The sequence below is a fragment of the Fistularia commersonii genome, chromosome 12 (genome assembly GCF_037954325.1).
Source record: "Fistularia commersonii isolate RoL2024-O1a breed Wild chromosome 12, RoL_Fcom_v1.0, whole genome shotgun sequence".
Lineage (NCBI taxonomy): Eukaryota > Metazoa > Chordata > Actinopteri > Syngnathiformes > Fistulariidae > Fistularia > Fistularia commersonii.
Window position 1 is genome coordinate 10,389,759 of NC_141295.1, and position 18,410 is coordinate 10,408,168.

Genomic DNA, 18,410 nt, shown 5'->3' on the forward strand with positions numbered 1-18,410 from the left:
GTAGTTTCTGTGTAAAAATAGAGACATATCATGAAGGTTCTGTGGTCAGTGGAGGAGTTCCGATTTTTTTGCTTTGGATTCGCTACAGCTGTCCTGTTGCGCTGCCCAGATGTCCGATCTATTTCAGTGCTCACATTTGCTGACTCTCGACTCTCAACATTACTTCATCAACCTTTACTGCACATTTGCTGACAGCTCATGATGACCGCGTCTTTCTCTCTTTGTTCAAATCTGAAGACGCATTTGATCTCGCTGTTTTATTGATCAAGACCCTGCTCAGAATCATCGCTCTGTAAAAGTCTGCGGTCCTGCATGTTGACTGAAACAGCCGGTTTAATCCAAAAGTCTTTGTATTAAAAGTCATGGATCAGTTACATTTGTTGTTTCTGTGGTTTACAGTTCCGCACAATGACGCAATATGTACAAATGCCAGCCTATTGACATTTCTGTCGGTCTGCCACTGTTTCACGTGGTAAATAGAATAAGTTAATTAAATTGTCTAATTGCATTTGAAGCCTCAGCTTTGGGAATATAAAATCAAATTATGATACTGTGTTCTTTTCCAGAGCGGACAGTTTGCCTCTGGCTACACTTTTCCCGATCTGTCTTTTGTCTTTTTTAACCTCTGCAGTCCAGTCCCGTCCCCCTCATTTTCTCCCTCGTTTGTCTTGATATTCTTGGATTTCATTCGAAGCCTAATTTCTTTTTCCTCATTTATGCAGCTCCATTCCGCATCTTACTTGAGCTTAACCCCTGCAAATGATATATTCACCACATAACCTAACGGCATTGTCTAAAATTACCCTCCAAGTGAATTTAAAAAATGGATACAATTGTTAAACCAGTGAAAAGCTGGGTATTATGAAAGTAATCTATGATTGACTGGGCTTTACTCTTTTGATAATATATGTATACGTGACAGCCAAATTGAGTGTAATAAGTGTTCCTCAGGGCCAGTAGGTCCATGGTTAGATTCCATCAGCAGTGTGTGCCTTTTCTCGCTGTGTCTGCTCAGGTTTCCTCCCACAATCTAAAAACATGCAGTGGGTTCATCGGAGATCATAAATTGCCAAGATGTGTGAATGAGAGAGCAGATACTTATTTTTCTCTTTATGTTTATTAATAAAAGAGTGAATGATTGCACGTCTCTATATTGGCTGGCAACCGCTCAAGGATGAACCCCGCCTCTCACCCAGTGCTAGCTGGGATAGGCTTCAGCCTCAACGCGACCCTGACTGCAGGAAAAGCGGTTTAGATGATGAACAAATGAACTTTCCTCTCTTATACACACACCACCCCTTCATTTCTACCCCATTCTCTGCATTGTGCATCCTTTTATCTGTCATGTTGGGAAAAAAAACAAACTTAATCTTGTACACACAGCATTCTATCAGAAGCCTTCTCAGAGATAAGCATCACCTAACGCTACAAAACTGGTATATAATTGAGTGACGGGGCTTAATTTTTTTTTGGACAGTAGCAGAGGATCAGGCACGCAGAGGCCGAGGGGGGCGGGGGGGGGGCATTCTGTTAGGCCCCCAGCAATGACAGCTACCAAGATTACAACCTGGCCGCTACCTTATTATGTGTTTGTGTATGGCTCGGGATATTTTCCTTTTTATCTTTTTTCCATCCCTTGTGTCTCCGTGTCAGTTTCTCGGTTCTGTCGGCCGTACTGTGCCATCTTCACTTTTTCATCTTCCTGTCCGAGTTCATTTGTCTCATCCTGCGTGTTATCTTATCGCTTTAATGAATGTGACACGCTGTGAAGTGATGCTAAATAATACAGGCTATTCAAATGACATTGAATCCGTTGTGGTAATTAGTAGCCACCTACACATGCAAACACACACACATACTCACACACACACACACACATACATACATACACATACACACACACACACGCCAAATCTGCTGCTTTTCATTTATCTTTCCAGTGATTGACCTTTCAATACCCCCCCCCCCCCAAAAAAAAAGGTTTCAATCGGTATCTACATTAAAAACCCTATTAGGAATGAAAGTATTCAAAATGTATTTTAAGCAGCACAAACGTTGAACAAAATTACTTTAAATAATTTATTTTATAGTTTTGGCATATTGAATAAGTTGTAAAAGACTTAATTAAAGTGCATTTGTTGAAAATTTTAATGCAAACAAACGGCGGCACTTGAACTGATTGTTCTGGCACTCTACCGATTTTTCGGTTTCTTAATTTCGTACCTGGAAAATATATTTTTGTCTCTAAATGCTGTAAATCATACGCTCTACCTCTCAAATAAATACTGGCACTGACAGGTTGCTCATCTCCAGCACACAGTGAGGGATAAACAACTCAGGAAGAAAAATATCTGGTTTTGTAGCAGTAATGCACCGATCCAATCACAGCACGTATAATCAATTCAGTCAGCAAATGAATTATTAACTTGTATAATGAAATTCACAAGATTGTGTTTTAACACACAGTTGATTGCAGTGTAGTTTCCTGAAGGAAGCATTAAGACCCTAAGTCCAGTGTATTTATCGAATACTTCCTGAATACAATTGATTATGTTTTCTGCAGCGCTTGTCTGGCATGTGTGCTTGAATGTACGTTTGTATGAGACAGAGAGAGAGAGAAAGAGAAAAGAGAAAGAGAATAATGCTGGATATGTCAATATTATTCGGGCTTTCACAAAGGCTATCTTGCCTCAATCTGTCATAAAAGAAGGTTATACTTTACGGTTGTTGTTTTGCAGATGTGGACTGAGCACCCTCCACTGAGATTATGTGATGGACAGATTTAGGCTGATAATAAATATGTCATTTGCTGTCGTGGGTTTTAGTTTCTGTCGGTTTATTTGTTACGAATGAAAAACGATCCCAACCTTGAATTTTTTTTTTTCTACTTTCTTTTTCGCCATTCAGTAATAATGCAAGTGCAGTAATCCCAGTGCTTCGCTTTATGTATCATGAAATGGCTTGAATTAAAATTTCCAGATGATCCAGATTTGTTTTGATGAATTTGTATCCCTGAGTTGTCTTGGACAGAAAATGAAACAAAATGAGAAGAGACAGCTAAAGAGGAGTTGTTTGTTTCAAAAAATATGATCAGTGACTTGCTCTCAACCCTTATTACATGAGTAAACTCAGAGCACAGAAGAAACACTTTTCTTCTTTTTCAATGCAGGGTACTACACTATTTAATGTGTATTACCCTATAATAGACATACGTTTCCAAGGTACCTGTATTTCTTCTCGGATGACTTGAGAAAATACCAGTACAGAAGGTAACCTGCTTTCCCATATCCACTGCAGCGATCTAAATCATAGCACAGATGATTTTTTTTCGGCGAGAGATTTAGGTTATCCCCTTGCAATTGTTTCAGACCTAACCAAGTGGAAAATCCAGCATGGGTTTTAGTCTGCAGGGATGCTGAGCGCTCTGGGTTCCAGCGTCGTTTCGACCCCTACCTACTCGTCTTCTCTTTAATCGCGTGGCTTATTTTGCCGGGATGCAATTAAGCCCGCTGCTGCTGCTGACCCTGCTGCTACTGATGGTGATGATGACGATGGTGACTGTCCAATTTTAGAAATACATGGTAAATGCTGGGCGGCACGGAGGCAGGGTGGTCAGTGATTCCGCCTCCAGATTCCTGGTTCTATTCAGTTTTCTTCTCTACGAATGGTTGTATGCCTTGAAATGGCATGCTAATGAATGAATGGTTGTATGTCTCTATATAGTAAATGAATGAATGGGTTTACATCTCTATTTGACATGTGAATGACAGAGCGAATGGTTGGTTGTCTCCATATAGCATGTGAATGGTTGTATTTCTTGAAATGGTGTGTGAATGAATGAATAGTTGTATGTCTCTATATGAAGTGTAAACGAATGGTTGTATGTCTCTTAACAATATGTGAATGGGAGAATGAATGGCTGAATATCTTGAAATGTAGTGTGAATGAGTGAATGGTTGTAAGTCTCTATATGTGGCCCGATGATCGATGAAGGGCGATCGATGAAGCCAATTGCCCAGTGACATTCTGGACGGGCTCTAGCCCTCCATGGCCCTGACTGCAGGATAAGAATATAGAGCACAAATGAATGGATTTTTGAATGAATGGACGGATGGCTGCTCCTATTTATGCACATTGCGGTAACACATGCAGGCATGCAAAAATTACACTTTACGAAATCACGCGAAAACAGACATGCACTGTCGGAATGGAATTACCAACGAAAGTCCTCAACCACATGCGCACCCCCTGGCGAACAGAGGCTTTGTCGTCCTCCGGCCGTGACTTCTTCTATTTCAAGTCCGTTCTGTCTCATTAGCATCCATTTTCAAAGAATGCATCATCGTCTAGGACAACAGTCTAGGTAGACAGTTCAGGTAGTTTGCAACATTCACGCAGATTAAATTAAATTATCACGACAAAGGCTTTCACATTTATTCAAGCAACGGCGCAAATCACGGCTCTAAACGCCGTCCTTCCACGCTCACTTCCCGCATTACTCTCGCTCCGCACTGTCACTGTGATCCGTCACATCTCATTGTATAATGTGATTGCAGAGACTGTCACCTGTCTCTTCTGGAGGTGCTGCAGATGGAAGAGAGACAGGTGGACATGAGGGAGGGAAATGTGGAAGAAAGATGGATTAGGATTAAAAAAAGGAGACATTATGTTGTACTTTTATTAACACTTCCAGTTAAGACCAGTGAGTCCCCTTCCTCTCTGATCTCCCCATCATTTATCACTCCATCATTGTCAGTCCAGCATTAAAAAAAGATCATCATTGATATTCCCATAATGAAAAAAAAAAAACTTTTTCAAGTCAACTTATGTTTTTCTGCTAAATGTTCACTATTAAAAAAAATTCATCAGTTACTCTGTGCAATCTCTCACGCACGCACAGACATACACACACCACAACACCTCCGGCAATGAGTGCATGGTCCTAATGAAGCGAGAAGAGGAGCGGCAGCTGCATAACTGGAGTGTGAGGCCTAGAGGGAACTCACACATGTCAAGTGTGCGTGTGTGTGCGTGCGTGTGTGTGTGTGTGTGTGTGTGTGTGTGTGTGTGTGTGTGTGTGTGTGTGTGTGTGTGTGTGTCGCGTGGGTGTTTGTCTTAACATGCCATATACGGTTCCTAACACTCTTACATCTGACTGTAATGTTGTAAAGACTGAATTTCATGTTTCTTTCATTTCTCTTCCTCTCTCTCCTAAGGTCGTGAGGAATTCTCTCTGTCGTCGTCTTGTACAGTGAGGCAGTGAGCTCACGGTGGATACAGCATGTATGTGTTGACATATCCCATGATGCACTCTGCCTGTCCGGGCCTGTTCCTCCTCAGCCTCCTCTTCCTCGTCGATGCCGACTGTGAGTGCTTTTTACACAAGTCACATAAAAACACAAACACAGCTTGTAAATCGTAGGTGTAAAATATTTACACACATAATACATGCATAGATAGTTAATGATCGGATATCCATTTTTGCAAGTTACTCTCTGTGTCTATGTGTGTGTACTGTTGGACAGGTTCTGGTTTTATATGGCTGTAACTGACACACCACATATGCCGCAATCAATCCATCATGGCTACACATAAAACTTCAATGTGTGCATCGGCTCCACGAGCTGGTATATTTAGTAATGAGCACTAACAACAAATCAATTCTACTCCGTCAGGGTGCGGTGTTGACATGAAAAATGGCGTCACCCAGTTAATACCCTGTATATGATTTAAATATTAACCTCAAATCTGATAATCTACATAGAGCATTAAGAAAATGTCTTACATCTTGGCGTTCTTCAAATGCATAATTTTCATTAAGTGATTTCATCGCTGTGTATTGGGATCTTTTTTTTCACATCAATAAATTCGTATTGGAAGATAGATAAGTGGGCCGGGAATAATTAAGTTATCTCCCATTAATCATGTGGAGGAACTTAACGTCACGCACAGGCGCACCCATACACGCACATACGTATACACACACTCACACACACACTGTAACACAGACGCACACACTCACACATTCTCATATAGATAGATAGATAGATAGATAGATAGATAGATAGATAGATAGATAGATAGATAGATAGATAGATAGATAGATAGATAGATAGATAGATAGATAGATAGATAGATAGATAGATAGATAGATAGATAGATAGATAGATAGATAGATAGAATGGTGTGGATGTTATGTAAACAGACTGGGATTGATTTATAAATAAACAAACACACACTGTATGGATAATTTATCCTTTATTAATCCCCGTGGGGAAATTCGTTCTCTGCAATGAACCCATCATGGACGAACCACCAGCAGAGCAGTGAGGGGTTCAGTGTCTTGCTCACCAGCACTTCGGCACACTAGGAGGAGCCGGAATCAAACCAGGAATGTTCGGTTCCAAAGACGATTGCCGGTCGGCAAAGGGTTAGTCCTGTTGTTAACGGCGACGAAGCAGATTACATGATCTAGATTAAGACGAAGGATGAAAGTGGCAGCGGCAGAGTCGGAAAGGGGGGAGTTCTAAAAATGTGTTTGAAAGGGAATAATGGAGATGAGCAAGCAGGGATGGAGATTTAGCTTCATATCTGGGAGTTATCTTGTCAGAGACACCAGAAATAACACTGTCTAGTGGCGTGAAGATTTCTGCATATTTCTTGAAGTTATGCGCCATAAGTGTAATTATGTTGTGGTCTGGACAAGTATAAGCCACGATGTAGCCATCCCCCCTCACCCACATGATCTCCGTAGCATTTTAGAAATGATAGTCATCTAGTGAGTCCTACGCTCGACCCCGTAAAGTCTCAGCCATCAATTTCAAAGATGACATCCCCTTTCCACATTTCTGCAGCGAGGTTTTTAGGGGATGCGCATCGAGGGTATTTTACTTGTCTCCTTTGTCTATATTTTTTCTGCTGCCTTTGCCCTCATTTACTGCAACTGTCTCTGTTGCTCTTTTCCGGTTCGCTCTCTGCCTCTTCTCTGCACATCCATATAATCTTGCGAGAAAGGAAAGGACGACGGGGCTCGGGAGCAGAGGGAGAAAAGGCTTTTCTCTTCTCTTTATCTCATTGCGCGTGACGTGCGATGCCTGGTTTAATATCAACAACGGGGACTCAGAGATTTGAATGGTGAGAATCCACGGAGAGGCTGTTGGGACATCGTCGCTGCTTGTTACGTGTCAACATATTTTGAGATGATAAATGCACGGCTAGACAGAAAAAAATAAAAATAGCTTCCAGTCAACTCAGCCGCTATTGAATTCGCGGGATGCGACGAAACATCGACGGAAACCACATCGGGGCAGGAGATTCACTTTTTTCCGTTTACCTGGAAAAACAAATCACGCAAATATGCAGTCACGGGCTGAGGGTATTAAGATGGGATGTTGCATATTCCATGTGCATAGGCCTTGCATGACACAGCACCATATGTGGATTCAGCACACAGGAGCCGGTGTAATAATACGGCATCACACTGAGCTTTGCGTGTGTGTGTGTGTGTGTGTGTGTGTGTGTGTGTGAATCCAGTTTTTTTTTTTTTTTTTTCAAATGCCCCTCTTCTCCTCCTCCTCATCCTCCTCCTCTTCCCTTTCCTCCCCGCCACCGTTTTTGTTTCTCGGTGTGTTTGTGTGCGCGTGCATGTAAATGACATCTATCTGTTGGATTAAGAGTAATGCCCTGATCCTGTCGCAAACTAGGCCACTGCTCTATGTATGCAGCGAGATGCCCTTTGTGAGGAGTGGTATCGCTCCGCCTGTTTGTCAGGGGGATGGGAAGCACTGGAACAGGACTGTTTCTGTCGAACTCCCACCCGCCCTACCCCACCTCCAACAACCTGTTGAGCTTCTCGGCTAAAACTTCTCTCGTGAACATATCTAAAAAAAAAAAACTTCAGTTTGTCCATTTGCACCATTTGTAAAGGCTCCAGGGCTGGAAACGCTGCTGAGTGCCTTTTTGCGAGCAGACTGTATATTTTTGAAACCAAACCGCCAGTAGTTTAGGATTCTCCCGGGGACGGCTCTCTGTAACATGAACCCCTCTAATCAAACCGCGCATGTATTCCTTAAAATCTGTCTGTTCCGGCTACTCGTCCAAACTCAGTATGAAAATCCAAACGGGCATCAATAAGCAACATTTCCCTGTTGTTTTTACATTTCAATTTTATGACAAGTTCCTACATGACATTTAGGTTTATGAAAAAAATGTAAATTCACTGATTAACCCGTCAGCATTTGACCACATTGGAAGCACCCGTACAGCCTTGAGGTTGACTGGAATTTTAAATTTGTCTGGGTCAGTCCTTCACAAGGCCAGCAACATTGTATTGTATGAAATAGCTATGCTGGAAAAGGAAGAACTGAATAACCAAGCTTTTCCTTCAGAAAATTCTATTTGATTTCAATCAATCAATACCGTCTTGTCCTTGGTATTGATTATTTACCCCAGAATTTACACGTAAAAAATTACATTTTTCTAAATATATTCACATGATGGATGAAACGCATTTTCAATCCATGTTTTTGTATGGTACTGATTTTGTCACCTCGTGGAAGTATACTCACAGGAAAACATTCAACGACATTAAAAATCATAACCCAAAGAATATAAAACAATGGCAGGTTAATTGAAGACTCTAAATTGTTTTCAGCTGGGAATGAGAGAGGGAAAGCTTATAAATCTATATGTGATACTGTGATCAGCTGGCATCTCACCCAATGCCAACCGGGATTGACTCCAGCCGCCTGCAACCTTGTCTGCTGGATAAATAGGATAGTTAATCAATGAAAGTGTGTGTGTGTATATAGATCATATCCTTATGGCATGCTTAAGGGATTGCTGTTTTATTATGAGTTAATCATAGAAAACATGAAAGTAGTCTTTGTTTGAAAGTGCAATTAAAAGGCACATTCACCCAATAAGGGGAAACACAAACACACAAAATCACCCTCAACAGAAGACTTTCCCGATATAACAAGATTTTTTCATGTACAATCGAGGGGAACGGTTTGATCGTATTTTGCGGTGCAACAAATGGAAAGCAAACCTGCCGTGTCTTTGCGAAGTGGTGCGTGAGTCGATATTTGCAAGGATTTGTAATTTTTGGCCATGGTTTCAGTCTGTATGAGAGTACAGTCGGTTCCTGGTGTACACAGGAGATTACATTGCAGTGTAGTTTTGTGCAAACATCATTGCACCTGATGGATGATGGTGTCAAGGTCCAAACGCAATGAGATGAAGCGGCACAGTCACAGAGATCAGAGGTTTTCTTCCATGGGGACTAGTTAGGGGCATGAAAGAGAATCAAGTTTGAATTGATGTATGTTTTATAGTTCTTTTTTTGTGTTTGTTTTTTTTTTTTTGGAGGGGGGGGGTTCTTTCATTAAACTCAATGTAAGCACCCGTATCGTCAGTACAAATCATCAAGACATAAATAAAAAGATATACTGTTGATCGCTCACAATATGGAAGAGGTATATGCTATGTCTTGAGTTCAAGGGAGCGATGCTTTGATACACTTTGTTTGAGCATCTGGTCCGGATTCTAAAGACAATATAGCAGCACCTATGTAGACTTTTAGACATTTACATGGAGCAACATTCACAACTTGATCTTATTCAACATGTTTATATATAATTCTAACTTTTAGGACATCACATAATTGTCTGTGTTGTTGAAGTTGAATAAAGATAAAAATTACCATTTTAAGATCACCCAGAGCTTAAAGTTAAACAAAAAAAAAAATGAAGATTCGCTAATTTAATAATAATAAACTATCATTACTATTGTTCTTGGCAGATTCAGCAGTATTAGCGGTATCAGTGTTAGTAGTATTGTTATTGTTGACAGAAAAGGGTACTGAGAATACAGTCCGATGGGAGAAGTTAGCTGTGGCAAGCCAAAATGATAATAATAGTAGTAAATGAAATGCTTCATTTCCTGTTTCACATCAACATCTGAGTCAGCATCTCACAATTGGGTCAGACAAATTGGGTCAGATATAAAGCATCTTTAAATGTCATACGTACGCAAGGGGGACGCCAATCATAATTACATTGTTATTCCAACTGTTTAATGCTCATAGCAGCTTTAGAAGGAGTGGTTTTTTTAAGAGTCTGTTGTCTGCAGTGTAGTGGCTCTTGTGACACCCACAATTAGAGATCCATTGTGATCACTTAACATCACTCCAGCGCGTGAGACAGATTAAGAGACGCGCAATCCACGTCAAACTGCAAAGAAAATGAAAAAGCCAGCTGCAGAAGCGTCTCCCGGCTTCCCCCCAGCTTGCTGCTCCACCAGTAGGGCTATTAGCAGATAGCATAGCTGCTCGTCCGTCCGTAAGTAACGGAAGCTGACCGGCGTTAGCTCAGCGTTAGCTTAGCAGATGCACCCATCTGTGAAGAGGCCTGCATAGCATTAGCTTAGCTCCAACTTCCATGCTTGCCGGTGTGTGAGTAATACGCTGCGACCAGCGCTGAGAAAACCCTCTGTTCTTCTTTATGGGAAGCGGGCATTGACCCAGTAAAGTTGTGTACCCAGTGGGCAGGTCATGTGATTCCATTGGCCTGGACGTAAAAGAAACCCCTATTTGATTAATTCCCCCCCTTGTGTTTCTAACTAATTAACCCTGATTAATTCGGCACTAGCCGGACCCCGGGGCAGCTGTGGTGGGTAAGTGGCATGCTAATGGGAGCTTGCATTAGGACCTCAAATACAACTGGCATTTTATCTTAACTGCATATTATTAAAGTGACGACTGGTGACATCGGCTATTAGTCATCTTGAACGCATATGTCTACAAGAGACGCATTAGAGGCGAAGTATTATACGAGAAATTTGCGAGGAAATAGGAATTCAAAGTCACATTTTATTGGGTCAACTTTGGAAGAGAAGAATAGAGAAGAGAAGAGAAGAGAAGAGAAGAGAAGAGAAGAGAAGAGAAGAGAAGAGGACTATAACATGTTCAGTATGAAAAACAAAACAATATATACAAGGAAAAAAGTAGAGCAGAATATAATGTAGGGGATGTAGAATGGCTTAGGTGTGTAGAGTATATAAATATAGAGGTATTGTGTACGTTTTTTTGAGAATATACATATGGACACCATCAGAACTAATTAAAGTAAAAATTAAGAAAAGATATAAAGATTAAATAAAAATTAGAAGTGATCTCACTGCAGACTTAAACTGAAAGTGAATAGAATAGAATAGAATAGAATAGAATGGAATAGAATAGAATAGAATAGAAGTTGTGCAATGCGTTGAGATTGGCATTCCAGCTTTGTTAAATTTTAGATATTAAAATAAAAAGAGTATATATAAGCAAACATTAGGCTCAACTTTAATTTAAAGTTTTATTAAAAGTCTCTGCTTTTTTTATTGCCCGCTATTCTGTTTGTTTTTGTTTCAGTGATTGAGCATCGCACAGTTTTCCAATAATCAAATGTGCTTTCTGCCTGGGAATAATAGCCATCTCTGCCATTTCTGAATCAGCCAGTCGGGTCTGATTTGTAGAACAAAAGCGAGAGGCTGATTATATTCTCTTTTAAGGTGTCTGTTTGATTTTAATGTGTTTTAAGTCACGGCTCTGGCCAGCTGCCCTTCCGCTCTCGAGGCAGGCTATCATGTCCCTGGCTCCGGGTCCCGATGATGTTGGCCCTCGTACCTATGCGTGTCTGACAGGCCAGAATCAGTTCTCATTTGAGAAATGATCAGGAATCCGCCCACCAACCGCATACAGCACCGTGCAGCACGACCGTAAATTGGTCATTACGTGCCCGGGATTCGACTAAAAAAAAATACATATTCTACACAGGAAAATATGACTCACAGGCACAGATGAGCAGGCAGGGCAGCTTTTTGTTCAAATATCATCAAAACATCCACTGCATATTCACAAAAAATACATTCTTGCTCGCAGGGATATAGGTAGGTATTCAGGTATTCAACCTGTAAACACAGGGAAACAAATATTCAGCTCAAATAATGCAAATACCTGGATTGAAGAGAACAACTGTCTGAGATGCTAATTTTTTTTTTTTTTACCTTATTTCCACTCTTTACACTTTGTGTAATCCGATGGAGTCTGATTTAAGTAATTTTCCTTTTCATTTAGCTGTATCCTGTTGGCAAAGTGAAGTGATTGCAAGCTCACATTGTGAGACACAAGTGCGCTGAAAAGTGTTTTGGAAAGGAATCATGCAGTTTAGATCACTTGGCCTTTGCTCTTTAAAATAAATTACACAAGTAATTCGTTGGATTTTTCCAGAAAAACATTTAGACAGACAAATGCCATTTGAACCTTCAGAAGGTTAGATTTAAAGGGGCTGTCATTTTTCCCAATTGTAGCTTTAATATGTCCAATGCTATAATAATGTGAAATGTGACAACAACATGTCACCGGAAACACTGAAAAGCCATTTTTTTTAAATAAAGACAACTTCATTAACCCAAACTTTTACCTAAATTAGATAGATAGATAGATAGATAGATAGATAGATAGATAGATAGATAGATAGATAGATAGATAGATAGATAGATAGATAGATAGATAGATAGATAGATAGATAGATAGATAGATAGGCAGGCAGGCAGGCAGGCAGGCAGGCAGGCAGACAGACAGACAGACAGATGAATGGACCACCCGACTGTCCGATCAATCAATAAATCGATAGACAGATCAATAGATTTTTAACCCCACAGCTTATCCATGTTTCTGCCCCTCCTCCTGTTCCACTTCGCCCACAGAGCCAAGATAAACCCTCTTTTCATGACACTCTCCGATCCCGCCAAGACGGCCGCGTCTTCCTCATCTTTCTTTTCCGCTGCGGCCTCTCGTTCCTGTCAGACCTCTTCAACACGACAAAAAAAAAAAAATGTCACCATCACTGGGCCGTGGTTCAACTCATCTTCGGTTTTCTTTTCGAGGGCCGCACACACACATGCACACATCTCCACCAGACCAGAACCACTCAAACGTTTTTTTTCTCCGTCAGTCGGTTAAACCTGGCGGGGTTTCCGATGGCGTGTGATTGGGCGTGCAGGGGGTTGCCGGGCACGTTGGGCGTGACTGTGGGACCCATTTCTAAATACATGAACTGGCACTGCGCGTGTTGCACGGCCCATCGGCGAAGGAACCCATCATCTGCTGACAGATCTTTAAAACCCTTGCTTACCTTCTTGCAGTCCGGTTTCCAACTCATGCCCCCTCTGTGTTTTGATCGTGTCACGTTTATCGCTCATTCCTTCCATCACCCCCAGCATCCAAGCTTTTTTTTGAGAGGTTGAACACACGCTACGGAAGTCTCTGCACCTAAATCACCTCTTGATGGTTTGCAGGTCCATTTACTTTTCCACAAATGCTACCACATGTAGGGGGGTTAATGACACAAGTTGTAAAATACGCTTAAAATATGTTTTTTTTTTCTACTTCTTGATCCAACCTTTAAACAAATCACATCTTTCTGTAGTATCCCGTAGAGCATGAGATTTTTTTTTTTTATCTTTTGAATAATGAAATTGGCCAACCATGCTAAAGCTGGAAGCCTGGCAATACTCTGCTGCGCAAGGTGATGCTCAAGTACAGTGACAGGATGTGAGCTACGCCCGACAAGGCTTTTGCAAATAATGTAGTTGTAACCGTCTTATAATATAATTTGACAAATTCATTTTTTTTAAAACAGCAGGTTCCCTTTCTTTCCAATCCTGTGCAGTCATGCTCCTTGTTAAAAAAAAAATACTGAATCTACAACCTGACATTGGGAGAAATCTTTCATCCCGGGAATCAAAGTTCATCGCCCATCTCGACTTAAAAGTGCTCCGAAGGGGAGAGCTGACTTTGTAATCCCCGCCATCTGCTGTGTATTTCAGATCCCACTTTATATCAACCTTTATGTAGGCCATCCTCCCTCCACCCTTACATCTCACACACAAACACACAGGGAGCAAAGATTGGCATAGTCTAATTCCAGCTAAATCTCCTTGAGTCCACATTCAATAGGTTCCCCTCGCTGCCATCTTGGGTCATGTTGAGGAAAATGAAGAAGGCTGTTGAGAAAGTCAGTCTTTTTTTTTTAAATTTTATACAACTTGTTTGACTTTCCCTAATTTCCACATATTTAAAATAAGTAATCAAATAACTATGAATATTGATGTGCCCTCCTTAACCTATTCCTTCACCCCGATGTCAAGGCTTAATCTCACTGAACCCCGTAACCAAATGAAAATTATCATCATGCAAATGACAGAACAGTAGCAGAGAACAGAAAGAGAGGGTGCTCGGGCGGTCGAGTGGTGTTGGAGAAAAAGTTGTAAAGAGGGGGGGAACTCAAGGAAATTGGAATAAAAGCAGATGAGGGGGTAGGGAGGGGAAAAGTAAGAGAGCCAAGGAATTACAAGAGCGAATTGGGACAAGAGCAGAGCATACGGTTGCAACACCCCCCAATCATTAAGTCAGGCAATGTGACAGGAGGGCTTACATAACACCCCAGAGATGGAGGGAGGAGATGGAGAAAGAGTAACAAGGAGGAGGATGAAAGAGGTAGCAACAAGAGCAGCTGGGGAGGTGGAGTGGCAAAAAATTAAAAGCGACATATGGAGATAAAGGGCGAAAATGTAAAAAAAAAAAAAAAAAAAAAAAGAAAGAAGAAGAAGGAAACTGAGACAATCAAACATGGCATGTATGAAGGGAGGGATCGGAGCGAGGGAGATAAAGAAAAGGAGGAAGATAAAAAAGCAATTGAAAGATCCAGCGTTCCTTTTAGCATGGCTCCGCTGGCTTTACACTTTTCATTTGTTTTGTGGAGAAGAGATTAGCAAGAGGATTAAGAGGGCGATTCTCCCGCTTTGCATTCTTTCTGCTTCCCTATCTCTCCTTTCCTCCCTTTTTTAATGGGCACATTTGCTCACGCGTTCATCCGCCGTGCTACTCGGCACCATTATTTTTTTACAATTCACCCGTTTGTTGTTTCAATTAATGGCGCTAATGATACTTCTTATGTGAGGGATTTTTTTTCTTTTCTATTCACTAATTTGTTTGGTTTTGCCTCATGTTTTTTTTTTATTTAATGAGTCTAATGATACTTTTGTGTGAGGGTTTTTTTTTTTTCTATTCACCCATTTGTTTGGTTTTGCCTTGTGTTTTTTTTTTTTATTTCTAATGCATACATTTTGTATGGGGAGGGGGAATCCATTTTTTTTCCCAATTTTTCCAAAAGTCAAACATACCATTCTTCATGGTCCGGCTCGACTGAAACCCCCCCCAAGTTAAACAATGATATAGACGTAGGCAAGGAGGACACACTCAAACTTGCGAAGCTGGAAATAGCAAGTGGTTGATACACAGTCTCTGATAAATTACTTCATTAATCAATTATCCACCCTGTTCTTACTCTGTCAGCTGATTAATCACTTTTTCTTTTTTTTTTATTTCAGTCCTGATGTATGTAGCCAAAACACAATTTTCTCTTACGTGTTGACAATATAATATATGGGCATCCACTGTGCATGGATGTAAATTAAGTACACACACACATCCACACACCGCTCAGTCATCGAGGTAGATTTGAGTCTAAGCCAGTGAGGTGTAGAGGGGATTGGGGCAGCTTTGGGTTCTCTGACCATGCTTACCCATGCATCTGGCTTTCTCTCTCTCTCTTTTTCTCTCCCTCGCCGCCACCGCCCCCTGTCTCCCCCCACCCACCCCCAGTCTCTCGCATCCGTCGCTCTCGTCTCGCGTCCCTCCGCTTCAGCGCAGGCTTTTCCCTTTTCCTCACCCCTCCCGCTCTCCATCTGCCTCTCCCGGTCTTTCCCCCCTTTATCTTGTTCCCTCTCCCGCTCTGTTCCCGCCACACTTTCAACGCGTTCGCTCTTTCTCTTCTCTGAAAAGCTTAGCTTCTCTCCCTCCTTCCTTTTAAACAGCAAAAAGCAATTCCTCTCCCTTTGTCAGGGCAGTTGGCGGTAAGCCTTTAAGTAGGGATTTTCTGGTTTGGCTGGAATGCCATTAGACAAGCTGGTGATGACGTGCCGTGACTGACGTGCTGAATCTTTTTGATGTTGTGATGTCACAATCCAGTAGAGGCTGTGGTTATGATATTGTTGGCGTCCCTTGAACGAGGGGCTTTAGTGGTCATGTCAGGGAGTAAGTCTTCATAAATCCTTTATGGCACAGAAATATTAAGCTTCTTTGGGTGGTGCAGGGACAGAGGGGAGGAAAAAAAAAAAAATGGCGGAACGTGCGTACACGTGGGAAAAAAAAAAAATACTAGCCCAGACACAAAGCCACCCACACAGCTCTGTTAACAGGCATAGTCACACACGTACTCCAGGAAATTCTAGCACATCAACAGTGCATTCTATTCATAAGCGGAGCTATTGTCCGACGCCGCATTCAGGGTTTCAAGGATTGACATCGAATTGACGGCGCTGTGACGCAGGCAGTCACCGACGCTTGAAATTCACTCAAATGTAAAGGTCACAGATTAACAAATGAGATCTTTATATTCATAAATCGGTAGTCTGTCCACTGTGGAAGCGCAGAAAAGAGAAGAATCCATGATGGAATCTGCCAAGTCCGATTTTTACTTATATAGCACCAAATCCCATGAGATTTTACATGTAGAGCAGGTCTGGAGTACACCCATTAAAATGATTTTAAAAAAACCAAACACTCCGAGCACTTGGCAACAGTGACAAGCAAGAACTCCAGAAACCTTGAAAATATCCAAGCTAAATGCGGGTGGCCTTTGGTCTCAACCAGTTGCAGTAGGAAGTCATAGGGCGAGAGAGAAGGAAAGATAGAAATATAAAAGTATAGATATAGTTATTCTATATAGTTATTTATCAAACCATTTCTTTATGTTTTATGTTTACATGTACATACACATGCACATATACATACACTTACACATAAATATACATATTTTCCCTTTGGGGTCGGCCCAGCAAATCTAGCTCCTGCATCTAACCTCTGTATCCTCTTCTCTTACACCAACTAACATCATGTCCTCTTTCACTACATCCATAAATTTGCTCTTTAGTCTAACTCTAGACCTCCTGCCTGACAGCTCCAATCCCGGCATCTTTCTAATAATATATTCATTCTCCCTCCTCTGTACATGGCCAAAACATCTCAGTCTGGCTTGTCTGACTATCTTTGAAACATCTAAAATGTGCTGTCCCTCATTCCTAATCCATCATTCCTCGTCCCTCCCAAAGAGAGCCTCAACATTTTTATTTCTACCATCTACATCTCTGCCTCCTGTCTTTTCGTCAATGCCACCGTCTCCATACAACTGTCTTATACACCTTTTCTTTCATTCTGGCTTATATTTTCCTGTCGCATAGTGACCCCCAGCACTTTTCTCCACAAAACCAACCTGCTTGAACTTGTTTCTTCACCTCTTTTCCACACTCTCCATTGCTCCAGACTGTTGACCCATAAGTACTTTAAATCCTCCACCTTCTTTATCTCCACTCCCTCAAGCTTTAGCATTCTACTGGGGTCCCTCTCATTCACACACATATAATCTGTCTTGCTGCGACTAACTTTCATCCTCTCCTTTCCAGCGCCTACCTCACCATACTTCTCTTTAGATTTTCCTCCACCTGTTCCCAGCACTCACTACAGATCACAATGTCATCTGCAAACTATACATATACATATACATATACATATAAGATAAGATAAGATAAGATAAGATAAGATAAGATAAGAACAACTTTATTTATCCCGAAGGAAATTGTTGTGCCAGAGTTTCAAGCAAAAACATCACAATAATAGATAATAGTAGGAAGGAGGGAGAATAAGAAATACAATAAAACATAAATTGTCAAGGTTAAGGCTATCAAGTGTTTTAAGGTCTTAAGTACAAAGATCTGAAGATTCCCTGCAGCTGAGGGAAGATACATATACATATACATATACATATACATATACATATACATATACATATACATATACATATACATATACATATATAATGCAAGTCCATGAGTGATTTAACTTTTTGGATGCCTCTCTCCGCACAGCACCTCCAAAATTCACACGAACCCCTGAAGACCAGACAGGAGTGCAGGGAGGAGTGGCGTCATTTGTGTGCCAAGCCACGGGGGAGCCGCAGCCCAAGATCGTCTGGAACAAAAAAGGCAAAAAAGTCAGCAACCAGAGATTCGAGGTACGAAACCGAGGGATGTGAATCAAAGAGGGGTGACTCAATTTGTATGACAGTGCTGACTTTTAGTCATTCTTGCTTGTCCTTACGCTCAGATACACCCACCATCTGACATAAAGTATTCCTAGATGTATTCGAGTTTTATTTATCAAGAAATGTAATTTCAGTCATAGGATTTGTTTTTCATTTATATGGTGATTGTTTTCCTATCTGGACAGCAGTAACACCTAGAACAGA

The 18,410-nt window shown here is 41.2% G+C and overlaps 1 protein-coding gene across 1 annotated transcript in view; it reads left to right on the forward strand.

The window, feature by feature from the left end:
• The window catches only part of ptprdb (protein tyrosine phosphatase receptor type Db), a 159,447-nt gene that overhangs the window by 94,048 nt on the left and 46,989 nt on the right, over positions 1-18,410 (forward strand). The window contains exons 6-7 of the mRNA XM_086156972.1: positions 5,217-5,366; positions 18,031-18,176. Of these exons, the coding sequence (XP_086013098.1) occupies positions 5,282-5,366; positions 18,031-18,176 (231 nt within the window). The 5' untranslated portion in view covers positions 5,217-5,281. The remainder of the gene's footprint in view (positions 1-5,216; positions 5,367-18,030; positions 18,177-18,410) is intronic.